Source organism: Dermacentor albipictus, chromosome 2 (genome assembly GCF_038994185.2).
Source record: "Dermacentor albipictus isolate Rhodes 1998 colony chromosome 2, USDA_Dalb.pri_finalv2, whole genome shotgun sequence".
Taxonomy (NCBI): Eukaryota; Metazoa; Arthropoda; class Arachnida; order Ixodida; family Ixodidae; genus Dermacentor; species Dermacentor albipictus.
The window spans coordinates 47,255,384-47,272,938 of NC_091822.1; the positions used below are offsets into that span (position 1 = coordinate 47,255,384).

General features: G+C 46.5%; 1 protein-coding gene across 1 annotated transcript in view; it reads left to right on the top strand.

Moving 5' to 3' along the window:
- Positions 1–16,363: 16,363 nt before the first annotated feature.
- The window catches only part of LOC139055402 (3-oxoacyl-[acyl-carrier-protein] reductase FabG-like), a 52,021-nt gene continuing 50,829 nt past the window's right edge, over positions 16,364–17,555 (top strand). The window contains exon 1 of the mRNA XM_070532858.1: positions 16,364–16,483. Coding sequence (XP_070388959.1) covers positions 16,447–16,483 — 37 coding nt within the window. The 5' untranslated portion in view covers positions 16,364–16,446. The remainder of the gene's footprint in view (positions 16,484–17,555) is intronic.

Consider the following 17,555-nt stretch of genomic DNA (forward strand, 5'->3'; position numbering starts at 1 on the left):
ATCCGGTTATCGATTTTCAGTGCACTGTCTCTGCCCCAGCGAATCCCTCTCCACTTGAGCGTTCTCCTCGCCTCTTGTCAGCCAATTACATACGACAAGCCGCTCAGTGTAGGCAATGGCATTCGTTTTTCAAGCAAACAAAAGTGGCCTCCTATGGAAGAGGAGAGCGTTTGATTGATATGTTCAGACAACCCTGCAGGTGACCGCCCGGTGCTTGCGTCGGCGATTACGCAAATTTGACGTCAGCAGATTGGAATAGAAACATACTGGAACAGTTTTACGTTATAGGGCCCCAGAACCCTAGGGCACCATGGGAACACTGACACGAAGATGAAGCGGTGCAAAAGACTCTGACACACCTATGTGCATTGATCTCTGACCCGTTTCAACCTATGTCTATGTTCCTATGGGGTACAATGGTTTCATTACATATTAACACAAACACCCAAGAAGTTTTACTGTTACTACTATATCTAAAATGTTGGAAGTCATCGATGTTATATGTACAACTGCCTTTGTCCATCGCACTAAAAACCCTATTTCAATGAACGAGACAATTTTCTCGTTTGCTGGAGATAAACAACATAATTATCAGTTACAATATATGAAAATGTTGCCAAAAAAGTTTTCGAGCTGTTGATAAGAAGCAACATAACGCTGCATAACTTCGTATGAATTCATGGTACAGAAATGCAGCCATAGAAAACATCGAAACAAGACTAATTAAGGCTATGATGTGTTTGATTTCGTTTCGCTCTTTTTGTGTTTGTTATGTGTATACACTTCTTTTACTACAGTCTGGCCGCATTGCATAGCCACGTTGCTGCATTATGATGTTAATGGCATGTAGTGTAACAATAAGAACAGGGCTCAATTTACAGAAGTTACCTTTTACAGAAATCCCCTGTTTTTACCTGCAAGATACGGGTAATTAAGCTATCACAACTATGGAGCTAATGTTTTTCATTTTTCGGATAGCCATTTTTAAAGACTGTACGTTCTATGGAACCCCGTTTTTTATTTACGGGAAAGAGTCCGCGGCGACGCTCCAGCTTCGGCTTTCGCCGCATACTTAACAATTTTTTTACAGGGCAGGCAGCGGTAGTACAAAAGCTTGATGAGCAGCGTATTCGCTAGCATCTTAGAAACAAAAAGCAAACACACACACACGCGCGCGCTCGCGTGCGCACAGACAAAGGCACGCATAGTAACGCCTACTTGCTCGTCCCACAATTTACTTTCCCAAAGAAATCTTATGCCAGAACAAATAGGCTAGGCTTCCTCTCCACCGGTTATACCCACCACGGCATCAATACAACACATCTCTCAATATGCGACTGCGAATTTCTCTTTTACGTAAGCTTCTGACTACATCGAAAATGGCTAGCTGGTTCTTCGATTTATGTGTTCGAGACGAAGGTGAAAGGGCATACGTGCGTGATCGGCTACGAAGGCTGGGATTGTAATGCCCTACATAATTCGACGGACTGGGGGTAGTCACCGGTAAGGTCAGCAGAAGTACCTTTGCCACATCGTTCCTTCGTGACGAAAGTAGGGAACTAGGTGACCACGTTTAACGCCACAAAAAGTAACGTGTCTCGGGATACTGTTTCTGTTCAAAGTCAGTTGCTCCAAAGGCAGGCAGCGGTCGTCCGATGGATCGACCACGGTGATGCCTGTTTCTGTTTGTAAGTGGAAAAACATTACGTTGAACTACAACTTGCGAAAGTTCTGATACGGACAAAAAGAGGCCCATCTACGTCTTCTCTTTCGTCGAAGCAGCAGAATGCTTCTGAAAACTGTAGCACCGGAATACTGCATGACACCACCAAAATCTGAAAACAAACGGCTTAATAATGTAAAACAGCCTGTAGTCTTTCATGGTGGGCACATGTCGCATTGGTGTCAGTGTAGTATGGTAAATACATCTGTTGCAGGTGACGGGTGAAAAGGGTCGTTCACGTTGTGTACTCTACCTTGCTTTAAAATATCTGCAAGCTCTGCTTCATGGTAGCGCGAGTAATGAAAAAAATATATATTTGGGCGCTCCTTCTGGTGATCTTATTGAAACGGTCAAATGCGACGTTCAACGGCGCTCCAATATAGATTAAACCGTTACATTTATTCCGAGTCTGTTTTGCAAGTGCTGTGCGCTGATTTTCCGCTGCGCTCCTTTTACAACAGCTGTGGAACATCTGCCAGACCATCAACCGTACGTTGTTCTAGCATTGCTGTCTGTTTGCGCCGTCAAACCATGGGACAACGGCTTGACTAGAAGCAGCAACTGCTTTGAAGGACACCCAGAGTTATGTACTAAGTCATGCCTGAACCATATACAAAAGGCAGCTTTGTAATGTGGAAAATATGCCGAATGGTGCCACGCACACGGACAATTAACGAGCAGATTCTATCTTCATGGTACACAGGAGAAATGCGAACGCGTGCTCTACGGCGCACATGGCTGGCCGTATATTGCTATTCGGCTTTTTTTTCACGTGGCAAGTGGCAAGTGACCCGTGTTACGGCACAAGAAGACGGAGAATGGTAGTTCACAATGACGTACGTACCATTGTGCACCCATCGAAACATGCATCTTGGCTAGTTGGCAGAAAAGAAATTAAGATATTTGGAGGACGCTTAAGCTTCGCCTTTAAGAGTGAAACGCCATAAACCTGAATGCTCCCTGACCGCTTCTCACAGCTTATGTAACTGTAATGTTTACCTGGAAACGCTGGCCTCGAATGCTATGAACTAAGGACATTATTCTAATTGAAACCCGGCCTCATGCGTGGTCCGATCCCAGCGGTAGTGCAAATCAGCGGCAAAAAATTATATAGTTTTCATGGTTCTTTTATTGTAGTCCACCTTTAGTATTTGTGTCTGAGAAAATTTAACACAAAAGGCATGCGCTGTCGGTGTTCCCAATATTCCGAGGAAAATCTATGAGGAAAACTTTGAGGTATGAGCAAATTCAATGACACAATGGTGTGGCAACACAACCCGAATATACGGCATATCATACATCAATCCCTGACATATATATTAGCATATGTACTCTTATATCCGTTTTTCGGGGACTGCATTTCACTCACTAACAACTGAACAGCAAAACGCACCCGCATAATTGGAACTTACTGGAATGGTATCGATGGCTCTATTTGTTGTATGTTGTCATTGAAGCTTGCGTATTCTGATTGTATGCGCGAGGCTAATTGTGCAGTGATTTCTGGAAAACACGCGTACACTAGCGACGACTCTGGAATCTTCGACGACTCATCTAAAAAGCCGACGTGTTTGACCGGCAGATCATATTTTCGACGATCCCCGACTGCTTTCGCTGCTATCGTTGTGCTCTAAATGTAGCCTGTCCTTCTGGGCATAGGTTCACCAAATAAAGGGTTAGTTTCGCAATTGACAGTTATGCTACTGTGTCCTCAATCGTCACTACCACGTAACAATATTCGCACGAGATGCGTTCAAACCACGCGCGCCAGCCGCCTCCTGCTCCCGTCCAGTTCAGTAATGCTACCTGGGAAAGATGGCGGCAATGACGCGGACAACACGGGCTCACAAGACCCGTGCGATCGAACGTCTCATCAGCACGCGAAAAGAAGGAAACGTAGGCGTAAATAACCCTTCCGAAAAGACTGTACGTTGTAGTGAGACTCTCGCTTGGCTGTATGTTGGGCACAAGTTCGCCCAGCGTAAACTCATTAAAGTACCTTCACTCAACTGTGCGTTACAATTCTGGTGTGAGTGCGGGGTATCGTTCCAAGCCCGTTTCAAGCCCTTCTCGAGTTAGAGAAAGAAGCCCGGACCCACTTCGAATCGGACCCATTGAATTTACTCCTGTTCACCAACACAGCAGTCGTCACCAACGTGGTGAGACCCTGAGTGTTTCCCTTTGCCGGATTCTATCGGAGCGTCAGCAGCTGCTAACGGAAACACTACCGAGATGACAACTCAAATCATGCCTACTCGCATCATAGTTAGCTCGCGAATGATGCCAGAGTCTTTGGAAGGTAACACATTTGAAGACGCAGAGGACTAACCATACCGTTTTGAGCGCGTCGCGGAGTTCAATGTATGGAATGGTGAGTGCCAACTACGAAACGTTTGCTTCGCGTTAGAGGAAAGCGCGCGAACGTGCTTTGAAAACCATGAAGCGACATATGTGTCGTGGTATGCTTTACGACGGGAGTTGCTTGCAACTTACCCGAGTACAGACCGCAGAGAGAGGGCCGAAGCTGCCCTGCATGCAAGAAACCAGCGAAACAATGTAATCGTGGCCATGTATGTAAATGACATGGGCCGCCTATTCCGCCAAGCTCATCCGAACATGAGCCAGGACAAGAAGCTACGCCACCTAATGCGTTGCGCAAAGCAGGAACTGTTCGCTGGGTTTGTTCGAAGCCAGCTGCGCAACGTCGATGAGTTTCGTTCTGAAGCGACAACAATGGAAAGTACATTCCAGTAGCGATCCCCGATGTGCAACCGGGAAATTAACATCACCTTTGTAGATGCAGTTCCAGCCGCCGTTGAGAACAGCGTGGAGGCCATACGGGAGCTCGTGCGATGCGTAGTGCGAGAAGAGCTTCAGAGGCTACGGTTTGACCAGAAGGCTCCGGCGCCCCTTTCGCTGGCAGATGTAGTTCCCGAAGTGGTCAGACAGGCGGTCCCGGAACCACAGGTCAGTGCGCAGCCCCAAGCGCCACTACTGCGGCAACCGAGCGTCTCATATGCCGACGTACTGCGGCAAACTCCCGGGCGTGCTGACGTCGCAGCCACTGCCTCTAAGAACAGCTGAATGTCTCGAAATTCGCCGCCATCACCCGAGAGAAGATTCAGAAAAGCTGTTGTATGGCACATTCCTGACCAAATACCTCTTTGCTACTAATATGGTGAGGCTAGCCACCTCTACACAATGAGTCACAATCGCCAGGCAGGACGTCCTGGTTTCCCGGTGAACGCACTTTCCCCTGAAAATGGTGAGCGTCCATTTGAATTCGAAGAGTGCCTGTCCATTCGTCAAATCTGTTTGTAAGTTCTCTGCATCATTCTGTGTCTCTGCATCGTTAACTGCATCGTTAACTGCATCGTTAACGATGCAGTTAACGATGCAGAGACACTCAAGGCGCACTGGCACAGTCGTCGTTCTGCAGCTATGCTGACCGGCCATGGTGGTGGTGGTGACAACTTTATTTCACACAGGTGAATTGTGGACACGCAGGTCCTTGGGCCCCCGCACGGCCCCACTGCACTCAAAAGTTCATGTCCCGGAGGCTCATGACGCTGGCAGCCCGGCCTGTGTCGATGGCTTGCTTGGCGGGGTCCTCGGAGCGCAGTAGGGTCTCCCAAGCATCCCAAGTAGTAAAGTGCTCCAGGCCCCGCGGGGGAGGATCCGCCGGGCAGAGGAAGAGGATGTGATCGAGAGTGGCTTTGGGGTGGTGGCAGAGGGTACAGGTGAGGTGCGTGTTTGGAGCAGCCTCCAAAGTGTCTGGTGGTAGTTGTCAAGGGAGCGATGGGGTAAGGGGTAGAGCCGACGCTCGGCTTTGCAGGCTTGCGTCAGTTCACTGATTGAATGCATGCGCTCCCGTGCGCGTCTAGTGTGCGGTGGATTAGAGGGCCGCAATAGGTGCAGTTTTCGCTTCGCTGAAAACTTTGTCAATGGGGAAGTATCATAGTCGCAATCGAATCCTCACCAGCTGATTCACCACCAAGTATTCGAAATGCATCTCAGATCGGATTTCTTCTAGCAATCAATCGCAGAACCGTCAAAAACCTTTCTAGTGAATGTAACCCTGCATGTCCTCCAGAATAAAAAAGTAGGATGGGCTCAGATACTTTTATTACTTGAGAAACTATAGATTCAATGAATTATTGGAAGCTTTCTATCGAAAAATTGCAGCGATTTCATCAAGGACAAAAAAGCGAAGCGCTTTTAGATTACAGAAAAAACGATCCGTAGTGTAGGACTCTGGAATAACTTGGACGACCAGGGGCTCTTAACCATGCAGCTAAATTTAAGTACACGGGCGTTTTCGCGCTTCGCCCCCATGTAAAATAGAGGCAAAAAGGCATGAAGATAAGACGAACGCTGGTCATATACAGAAGACCACTCTTCCTTTTGTCAGGTTCAATTTTTCTTGGTATTTACATGCACTGCAAGTATTAAACACCTTTCTGCAAACGATTTGTGTAAACGGCACTATAGCTGCTAGATCATTTCGTTGCCCAAAAAGACAATGACAAATACGGAATTGCAGACTAGTACGTGTGCCATTACATATGATATGTAGTGAGGCAGCGCTGCATTATCACGCTTCGGTTTGAGTTTATTATTCTTTCAAGATATATAGCTGTCTGTTAATAGTATACGGGCGTTGGTCCCAAAGTCAAAGGGGTGCAGCAGGACCCTCGGTTAAGAATATTGGTAAAAAATTACTAATTAATACAGCAGTGTAAAGTTATGCCTTATGTAGGTAAGTAACAGTGAACGAAGTAGTGAAACGGAATTCATACGATTTTTATACAAGGAGTCCTACCTTAAAAAAAAAACAATTCGCGCATTCCCAATCGAAATGGTTATGACCTATTTAATAAATTAAGTACACACTTTATATACAAAGTAAGTTAATCAGGACAACTAGTTATAGAAAATGAAATTTTAAGTCCATATTTCAATGCATGCAAGGATGATGTTGATATAAGAGCATGGGGTAAGTCATTCTACAGTTGAATCGCTGAGAAGGAGGAAGTCAGCTTGCCAGAATTCGTGCTGCATTAAGGTAATAGGACGTTGTGATTAAGGACAAATCTAGCGCTATTTGTATATGTGAGCCAACTAGAATCCATTAGTTGAAACGCGAGCTGTCTGTTAAGTAACCTAAATGTAGTTATAAGTAAATGAATTTTGAACAAGCCAGATATAGGAAGAATGAAACTAGCCTGAAGGAGCGGAGCACCATTAGAGTAAAACGTACTGTCGGTAATAATGTCAATGGCCTGCTTCTGAATGTGCTGTACGGACGAAAGGTGACAGTTATATGTATTTCCCCACTTAGTAAGGTCATATGTAAAGTGACTATCTATGAAGGCAAACTATAAAGCCAATAGGACAAAAACAAATGGACTAGATTTAATGAGAGCTCTTAAACCAAAAGCACTTTTCGCCTAGCAGAAGCAATATGAGCATTCTGGATTCCTCTTTTTGTTGCGCTAACACTCGTCCGAGTTCTTTAGAGAACGCACATTGCCGAAACTTCTACAAATCTTAGCGTGAGTCGTAATTGTCGGCTAACGTAGTCGGTCATTCAGTGCAGTACGCTCCGCGAATGTGAGCTTGAATGCAGGAAGAGGGTTGTCACCATGGCTCGTGTAAAGCTCTAGTGTGGCTTTTGCCAGGTGGCGCTTGATGCCAGCCATGGATGGATGGATGTGTGTTGTTTAGTGGTGCAAGGGCCAGGTATGGCCAAAGAGCGCCATGACTGATAATGTTGTGTTAAGCGCTGATTTGTGAGTGGCGATGGTGGGATGTAACATGGCTGTAAAGTGGCCTAAAATCAATCAGTGTCATGAAAGCGTAAAATAGTACAAAGCATAAAATTATGGTAGTGATACATGTAGTGGTCTGTGGATATAGTACGCGTGATAAGTTGTCATGGAGCTAAAATGCAAGAATATGTAACTAGCACTTATGCCTCCGGGGAGCCTTTGGGCCTAAAGGCTGGGAGGCAGGTGCTTTCTTTATTGCACCTACCGCAGCAGAAACCTCTGTTAGAGGCTGTGCTACGGATTTCCTGGGGCTATAATATGAAAACTATGTACATCTTTTAAAAATCGAAACAGGCATTCATGTTTAAAGAGAGGTTCTATACCTATAATCATTTGAGGATGGAATGGAATTAGCTGCCGATGTGGCAATGGAAAATGCTTTTTCCTATTAGCGTCTAATTGAGTGCATTGCAGCAGGATGTGAAGCACGGTTAGTGGCTCACCACATTTATCACACTTGGGTGGATCGCCACCGGACAAGAGGTATGCGTGTGTGCTGTATGTGTGTCCTATCCTGAGTCTGCAAAGTGTTACTTCTGTGTGGCGATTCTTTGATACCGGCGGCCAGTTGCCTAGATACGGCTTGATAACATGTAATTTATTTTCTGTCTTTTTATCCCACAAGCGCTGCCAGAAAGCCCTTAGCTTTTTTCTTATTGAGGGCTTGAGGTCCATTACAGGGACAGTCGTGCAAGTGTTGGAAGCGTTTGCGTGGATGGATGTGGCTAGCTGGTCAGCCAACACGTTTCCCTCTATCTCTCGGTGCCCTGGCACCCAGCATACGACGATAGGCTGCTTGGACTTATAGGTTGTGCATAATGCTGTGTAAAGAGATAGAATTACAGGGTTTTGATATTTCCTGACAGTTTTCAGAGTATTTACGACGCTCAAAGAGTCTGTGTATATAACTGCCTTTGGGATATTAAATTCATTTATGTGTTTAACGGCAGCCAATATCGCGTAGGCCTCTGCTGTGAAAATACTTGTGTTAGGGTGCAGAACACCGGCATCTGAAAAGGATGGACCGACCGCTGCGTAGGATACGCCAGAATCACACTTCGATGCGTCTGTAAAGAATTCAGGAGAGGAGTATTTGTGCTGTAACTCGAGGAAGTACATTCGTATATGCGCGACAGGCGCGTGCTTTGTAACAGCTACGAAAGATGTATCACAGTCTATTGGTTGCCACTGCCACGGCGGGGCCGTATAGCAGGGGACATAAGGTGGTATTCAAGCAGTGGAACCCTTGTTTCTTCAGCCATGTCTCTAACACGCATGGAGAAAGGCTGTGCCACTGTGGGCCGGTTGTGGAAAAGTTGACAACTGGACAAATCGTTTATGGTGTAATACGCGGGATGCTGACTGTTTCCGTTCACTCTAAGAAAATACATGAAAGACGAATATGTTCTCTGCAGATGCAGTGACCACTCATCCGATTCAACGTACAGGCTTTCCACTGGGCTTGTTCTAAAGGCGCCTGTGGACAGGCGAATTCCTAAGTGGTGGACAGGGTCAAGCATTTTTAGAGCAGTTGGAGTAGCCGACTGGTAAACTATGGCTCCATAGTCTAGTCGTGTGCGTATGAGGCTTTTGTACAAGTACAAGAGGCAGTTTCTATCACTGCCCCAGGTTGTGCGTGAGAGCACCTTTACGATATTCATTGTTTTCATGCACTTGTCTTTAAGATATTTTATGTGCTGTACAAAGGTTAGTTTCGCGTCTAAAATTATGCCTAAGAATTTATGTTCCCTGTTTACGGGCAGACGCTCACCATGCAACACAATTTCAGGATCAGGGTGCAGGCCTCTTTTTCTAGAGAAAATGACACAGGAGCTTTTCTGTGGGTTCAGTCTGAACCCGTTCACATCAGCCCATTTGGAGACCCTGTTAAGACAAAGCTGGATCTGTCGCTCACAGATTGCAAGAGAACTTGATTGAAAACCCATCTGCACATCGTCAACATACGTCGAATAGAAGATGTTATGTGGTATGTGTAGACGTAGAGAGTTCATTTTTACTATAAAGAGTGTGCAGCTGAGCACCCCGCCCTGCGGCACTCCAGTTTCCTGTACAAATTCTGTGACAGAACAGTGCCCACTCGAACACGGAATGTCCGATTCGACAGATAACTTTCGATAACATTGAACATATTTCCGTGTATACCTAACTGTGAGAGGTCTCTCAAAATCCCAAACCGCCACGTTGTATCATAGGCTTTCTCCATATCTAAGAATACTGATAAGAAAAACTGCTTATGGACAAAAGCTTCACGGATACGTGCCTCGATACGTATGAGATGGTCAGTGGTGGATCGACCCTCCCGAAACCCGCACTGGTATGGGTCCAGCAATTTGTTTGATTCTAGGAAGTGTAGTAGGCGACAGTTAATCATTTTTTCGAATACTTTGCATAGGCAACTTGTTAATGCTATAGGCCTGTAACTCGATACAGAGGAAGGATCCTTTCCGTGTTTTAGGATTGGAATTACAATAGCCTCCTTCCAAGCAGAGGGGATCTCGCCGGAAGACCAAATAACGTTGTATAGGTAAAGGAGGGTTTTCTGTGTTTCGGATGGTAGTTGTTTTAACATCTCATATATTACGCGCTCTGAACCTGGGGCGGATGTATTACAACAGTTTAGTGCTGCCTGCAGTTCTGCTATACAGAATGGATCGTTGTACGCAGCACTTTTAGCAGATTTTCTTTCTACTTTTTGCTGTTCTATTTGTGTTTTGTATTTTAGGAAGGTTTCGGAGTAGTGTGAAGAGCTCGATATGTATTCAAAATGTGCACCGAGAAAGTTGGCTTGGTCTTCAAGGCTTTCTCCGTGGCTATTTACTAGAGCTAAGGAATACGTTTGTTGCCCATTAACTTTCTTCACTCTATTCCAGACTTTTGTCTCATCTGTGCACGAGTTGATGCTTGATATGAACTTCGTCCAACTCTCTCGTCTTGCTTGTCGGCGCGTTCTCCTTGCCCGGGATTTGACATGTTTAAAATTTTCCAGGTTTTCAGCAGTTGGAGAATCGCGAAATATCGCCCACGCTTTGTTCTGGTTCCTCCGTGCTTGCCTGCATGCATCGTTCCACCAGGGAACACGCCGTTTGGAACTCATGCCGCTCACTTGAGTGATACATTTGCATGCGGCATCAAGTATAAAAGCTGTAAAATATCTGACAGCGTCATCTATGGTTATACCGGACAGCTCAGTCCCAGTCATATGTGTAAGAGTTCGGTATTGTTCCCAATCGGCTGAGTCAACCTTCCACCGAGGGACCTGCGGGGGAAGTTGATCTTCTTTCGGGGTTGTTAGGATTATTGGGAAGTGGTCACTCCCATACGGGTTGTTAAGCACATTCCATTTAAAATAGGGTAAAAGCGTGGGCGATAAAATGCTAAGATCTATGGCAGAGTATGACTTGTTGGACAGGTTAAAATATGTGGCCTCCTTCGTGTTCAGCAGACATGTTCCAGAGGAAAAAAGCACCTGTTCAATGACGCGACCTCGCGCATCACAGCGTGAATCGCCCCACAAAGTACTGTGTGCATTAAAATCACCAAGAATAAAATAGGGGTCCGGGAGCTCATCTATTAATGACTCTAAGTCGCGTCTGTGAAGGTGATGATGTGGTGGTATATACAGAGAACAGATTGTAATGAGTTTATTTAAAAGTACGGCTCGAACGGCCACGGCCACAGGGGCCGTTTGGAGCTTTAAATGCTGACATGCTATACTTTTGTCAGCAATAATGGCTACTCCGCCAGATGCTGCGACAGCATCCTCGCGGTCTTTGCGAAACGTAACATACTTTCGGAGAAAGTTTGTGTGTATAGATTTTAAGTGTGTTTCCTGTAAACACAGCACTTTTGGATTATGTTTGTGGATGAGTTCTTGCACATCATCAAGGTTTCTAAGGAGACCTCTGACGTTCCACTGAATTATTTGTGTATCCATTTTTATAGTAAATTGGTGCTGTGCTTACGGAAACGGCAGTGATGCCTTAGATTACAGAGCTCTTTCGAGGCCCTGTAACCGGGGTTTTGCCCTTTCTGGAGCGTTCAAGGGAGCCTCGCCGCTCCTTAGGCGTTTGGTGCGCCTTGAGGACATGTGTAGTGTCCATTGCCTCTAGTGAGGCTCCGGACACGTGCTCTTGCGAGCGAGAAGTTTTCAGAGAGAGTCCCGCCTTGGAGGGCAAGACCCTTGCGCCCACCAGCCCGGAGGTCGATGGGGCATTTTGAGGAATTTGGGTGCGCCGGCTGTTGCCAGCGCTAGAAGGGGCGGGGGAGGGTGGGGCAGCCTCGGCTGCACCCACCTTCGGGGTCGGTGGCCCCGTCTGCTGGGTAGGCGGAGCAGCGCTAGCTGCAACCGCCGCGGGGGCAGATGGCGTAACTGCCGACTCACGGCTTGTGGGTCGGACAGCCGCCGGAGGCCGTTGTGACGCTGCCCCCTGACGCGCCACTTCGGCAAAGCTGGCGTTCGGAAGGTATGCAACCCGCCTGCGTGCCTCTTTGAATGATATGTTTTCTTTTACTTTGATTGTGACTATTTCTTTTTCTTTCTTCCAAGACGGGCATGACCGCGGGTATGCGGCATGCTCGCCATCACAGTTTACACAGTGGAAAGCATTCTTACAAGATTCAGAGGAGTGTTCGTGCGCGCTGCATTTCGCACAAGTTTGGCGGCCTCGGCAGCTCTGCGAACTGTGGCCAAAACGCTGACACTTGAAACATCGGAGGGGATTTGGCACGTATGGTCTTACACGGAGCTTGATGTACCCGGCGTCGATTGACTCGGGCAAGACACTTGAATTGAAGGTGAGTATTAGGTGTTTGGTCTCAAGTTCTTTTCCATCTCGCCTCATCTTAATTCTTTTGACATTTATAACATTCTGTTCGCTGAAGCCCTCCAAGAGCTCAGCCTCAGTGAGCTCCAGCAAATCATCGTCCGAGACAACGCCGCGGGAGGTATTCATCGTGCGGTGCGGGGTTACAACTACTTGGGTCTCCCCAAATGATACTAGCTGTGGCAGCTTCTCAAATTGCTTCTGGTCGCGGAACACCAAGAGGAGGTCACCGCTAGCCATCCTTGACACCTTATATCCTGGGCCAAAAACTTCGGTAAGGGACTTAGATACTAGGAAAGGGGAGATTGTTCGTACTTGTTTAGCCGGTTTTTCTGCGTGGATTACATGAAAACGAGGAAAATTGTGGACTTGGCGTCCGAAAAACTGAAAGACCTCTTCGGTGCGCCCTTGTTTCTGAGGGCGATCAGGGAGTTTAGGAAAAGCGTTTTCCATATGTACAGTTGGGTTTTCGGCCGCGATGCCGACCACCCACCATGGAGCCCAACAGGGGGACGTGACAGGAGCTCCTGATATAGAAACCCTGCCAACGCCAGCCGTACATCGCTGCTATAACCAAATACAGCATAACCAAGGCTGGCTAGCTACACAAGGTTAACCCTTGGCGCCGGGAAACTAGGATGTGAGGAGAAGTGATGAGAAGACAGGAAAGATGTAAAAGACGAGAGAGAAAGACGAAGATTCGAGAGGAGGACAGGAAAAGGCGACTGCCGATTTCCGCCGGGTGAGTCAGTCCGGGGGTGCCGTCTATGTGAAGCAGAGGCCAAAGAGGTGTGTTGCCTCCGCCGGGGGGCCTTAAAGGTCCAAACACCCAGCATCGGCTCAACCCCCAGGATCCCCTTTTCCCCAGACACGGCTAAGCCGCGCACGGCTACACGCGGGAGGGTCCAACCCTCATGTGCTCGGGTACGTGGTGGCGCAACACACCAAACGCCTGCTGACGCAGACGCCCCTGCGGGGTGATGCCACCCATCGCGACTTGTACTTTAGCAGGACCACGATGGCTTGCAGCTCCCATCATAAGTATCTAGGAGTAACGTTCACTTCTGACCTCAGATGGAATCAACACATTGACGCTGTATGTGGTAAGGCCAGCAAAGCGCTCTGGAGCCTAAGACGGAATATAAGTGCGTCGACACCTGAGGTCAAAATTTTAGCCTATAAATCGTTAATACGTCCTATCTTGGAGTATGCTAAAGCTGTATGGGATCCCTACACTAAATCCAACCAACAAAAGATTGACAGAATCCAGAGGTTAGCCTCAAGGTTCATATTTAACAAGTATCGCTACTGCCAATCCCCCACTGAACTTTGTAAGCTTGCCGACTTACCTCCGCTAGACTTACGTACCAAGTATGAGCGACTGAAACTAATCTACCGTATCATTAATGGTCACTTGCTTGTCGACAAACACAACTTCTTCAAAATCTCGACAAATGAAACATCCAGACATCGTCATAGCCAGTACATCACACCCCCTCAGGTCAGAAATGACTGTTTTAAGTACAGTTTTGTCCCGAGAGGCATTACGGAATGGAATGCGCTTCCCGACTCTGTCATGTCGGCCTCATGCACTGAGGAGTTTTTGCAATGTGTACATGTTATTCTTTTCGCCGCTAACTAATATGTAACTTTGTCAAAGGTGTATCTGTTCATTTCGTTTCTTATTTTGGGGGGGAAGTTTGTAAGGTGCATAAAATCCAAACCGATTCGCGTCCCTGCTGAAATGTCTGCTGCTGTTCATTTACTTGCTTTTGTTGTCATACTGTATCCTTGTATGTGTTTGTATTTTCCACTCCTGTAAAGGCCCTTCATGGGCTGACAGTATTATTAAATAAATAAATAAAATAAAAATAAATAGCTCCGATAATTACCGCTCCCTTAATTAGCAATAAAGTGAACCAGCGTGCCTTCATAATGAAAACCTCAACAATCGCGGTGGTGAAAGCATACTGGGGACGCGATGTCCCGCTGTCACATGCATGTAAACAAAGATTGTGGCTCTGGTTTCAAAACATTTTTTTCGTCAATACACAAACCATGGAGCATGCACCAACAGGATGGCACGCAGTTGACACGTCGCGGATGAATGAGCCCATACTGAGAGCCAAGTGGGCGCTTGCTGGCGCGCGTCTTGTAGGTTCAAACCCGCATTATTCGAGTCATGGCAAACGCATGAAGCGTGGGCGCGTGCCGGTACGTGTACGTGAAGTTTGGCTTTTGGACGGCGCGTTTATTCGTGTTTCGAGGAATGGAGGGGCCTGAAGCCTCGATAGGCATGGCCACCTTCGTCAAAGAGTCGATCATTGGTTATATTTCTATCGGGAGAAAAAGCTCAGTGCCGTCCGCAGCCTGGAAACCAACCTCTATAAACATATGGCACTGCTCACAGTCGTCGTTACTTTCATTTGCTGCCATCGTAGCGCGGCCTGTGGGTGGAGCCTACCCGTAGTGTTCCCGACGCAGACATCAAAGCGGCCACGACCGACTCTCTTCGCAGAGCAATGGTTGAGCGTGCTGGCAGGTTCAGGGTGCTTATGGCAAGTACTTCCTCGTGGTTTGAGGGGCGCATTCATCGACCAAGTTCACTGCGCGTCCCTGGTCGAGATGCACCAACTATCATTGTGTGTGAAGTCTGCATGATGCTAAAGGGGGTGGTCAGATGAGTATCTGGAGTATATTTTCTTCCGTTCTTATCTGGTCTATCAGAATGCGCTATACTTGCACGAGTGAGAACAACATTCAATGCTACATGCTTGCAAACCCATCCGTTACCACGGCGGCTCCAACTTCTGGGGTAAATTAGTTCGGCTAAAAATACAAATAAGCCAGATTTTTGTTTTTGAAGTTACTTCTTTTTCAGGAAGTAAATTAGTTGCAGTAGGACAGACCGACAGACCAGTTCAATGAAATCATTACAAAAAACCAACAAATGGTGCTGTTCCCTGCTAAGAATGTATCTATTTGACAGCTTTTTCTCCAAATCGGGGAGTGTTAAGGAAAGCTTCCATACTAAAGTTTCAAGTAGGCACGATAACATATTGAAGAATTCTGCGAAGTATCAAAGGGCAATGTTGTGCTGCGTATAACAGCAAAACAATCTTTATGTTATTTCTCTCCTGACTCCGTTCCTTTGTGATCAGACAATTTTGAAAGCGCGCCACATGTGAAAACCCTTTGCAGCAACAAATTATTTTCGATAACTACTCTCTCCAAGAGAATAAATAGCAATACGGCTTAAAATAAAAGAAAGAAAAGGCGAGGCGGCCGATCCACATGTCTGAAGCATTTGCTGTGCGATAACCTAAGTGTCACAAATTCTCCTTCTCAAGCGTCGTCATGTTCTACTGCGCAGGAAAATAGATTTATTTGCGTGAACATTCAATAGCAACTTTGAAACGGTAACCAACTCTGCAGAGTTGAAAAAATAAAAACACCCATGAGTAGCTGCGTAAATGTCCTGAAGCCGCCTGTATCAGAAAAGTAAAATTACTACCTAGCGCGCTATTCATTTCCTCCATGGTTCCAATGTTCTACACATCCTCTCGAAGCCGAGTAGGTTGCAGTGTGTGCGTGCGTGCGTTTCTGTGTGCGGACTGTAACTTCAATAAAGTTCGTTGTGAAACGTGCTAGAAAGTGGCCTGACCACGGAGAAACAAGGCTAAACGCTTAAGATAGTAAAAGATCACGTCGAAAGCTGTAGCCGGTTTTGATCACAGCACGTGCAGGGAGAATAGCCAAATAAGCTGCCCTGTGTCTCTGTCACGTCCCCGCCTTTTTTTAAATTGCGCTAAAGGCTTTGGCATCATTAGAAAAACCATTTTCATTTTTTTTGCCCCTCTTTTGAACAAGCGGAAAGCTTTCTGCTTTCAATCCCAGGTGGCGAAATGTCAGGCAAACGTTTTCCTCTATAAAAGGGGGCCTCCTCATAGCTGACGCACCTGCTCCCCAACAAAGTGTGCGCCTGCAGAGAAACTCCTCTACGTTCGAACCAACTGTTGCTGTTGTCGACCTGCTGAACGTTGTCGCAATGCCCAATATGCGTGGCAAAGTTGCACTCATTACTGGTATGTGACTTCTCAATTTACAAAATGTCCTTTCTTGTTTGAGCATCCAATCCTGCTATTTTTACTTATATCATGGCTGTTTCTGAAAGCCTTCGTGGACGTCATTCAATGACAATCTTCTATTATTCAGTATTCAGTGAATACAAAAGAAGCATGCTAAGCCGGAAACGGAGAGATTGCGAAATCCCTTTGATGGGGGCGCTCAAGAGTGTTTGACAAACATGCGTAATTGCAGCAGAGTAGGTTGGTATCGGCGCTAACTACACTTTCGATGTAGCAGTGAAAATTATTTCTCTGTCATTTTTCTTCTTTCGCCTCTCGAGCGATGGTTTTCGGAACAGCTGCACGGAATCGTAGATGGGCTGAGTTTGCATACGAGAAGCGCTTCCTCTTAGCTGTGTTCTGCAACGCAAACTTTGATAATTTGCCATAGCGTTTTTGGTCGGTAAAGAGAGCTTTTTCCGTCTGCTTTAGTATACACAAAGACAAGCGCTCATTATGCACGCCGTCTTAACTATGCTTCGTCACTAGATATTAAAAGTAAGTACGGCACGTCTTCACGGTATATATCGAATAAACATCACTCCTCATTGAAGACCGGCCACCACGCCAAGATATTGGCCTATAAACAGCACCTCGTTATCTGTGCGTCATGTGTTCTGACGGCAGCCTGAAAGTCATCATCATCATTATCATCAGCCTGGCTATGCCCACTGCAGGGCAAAGGCCTCTCCCATACTTCTCCAACACCTTGGTCATGTGCTAATTGTGGCCATCTTGTCCCTGCAAACTGCTTAATCTCATCCGACCACCTAACTTTCTGCCGCCCCCTGCTACGCTTCCCTTCTCTTGGAATCCAGTCCGTAATCCTTTATGCCCACCAGTTATATTGCCCCCTCCTTACATGCCCTGCCCATGCCCATTTCTTTTCCTTGATTTCGACTGAGGTGTCATTAACTCGTGTTTGTTCCCACACTCACTCTGTTCTCTTCTTATCCCCCTTAACGTTACACCGATCATTCTTCTTTCCATAGCTCGTTGCGTCGTCCTCAACTAAAGTAGAACCCTTTTC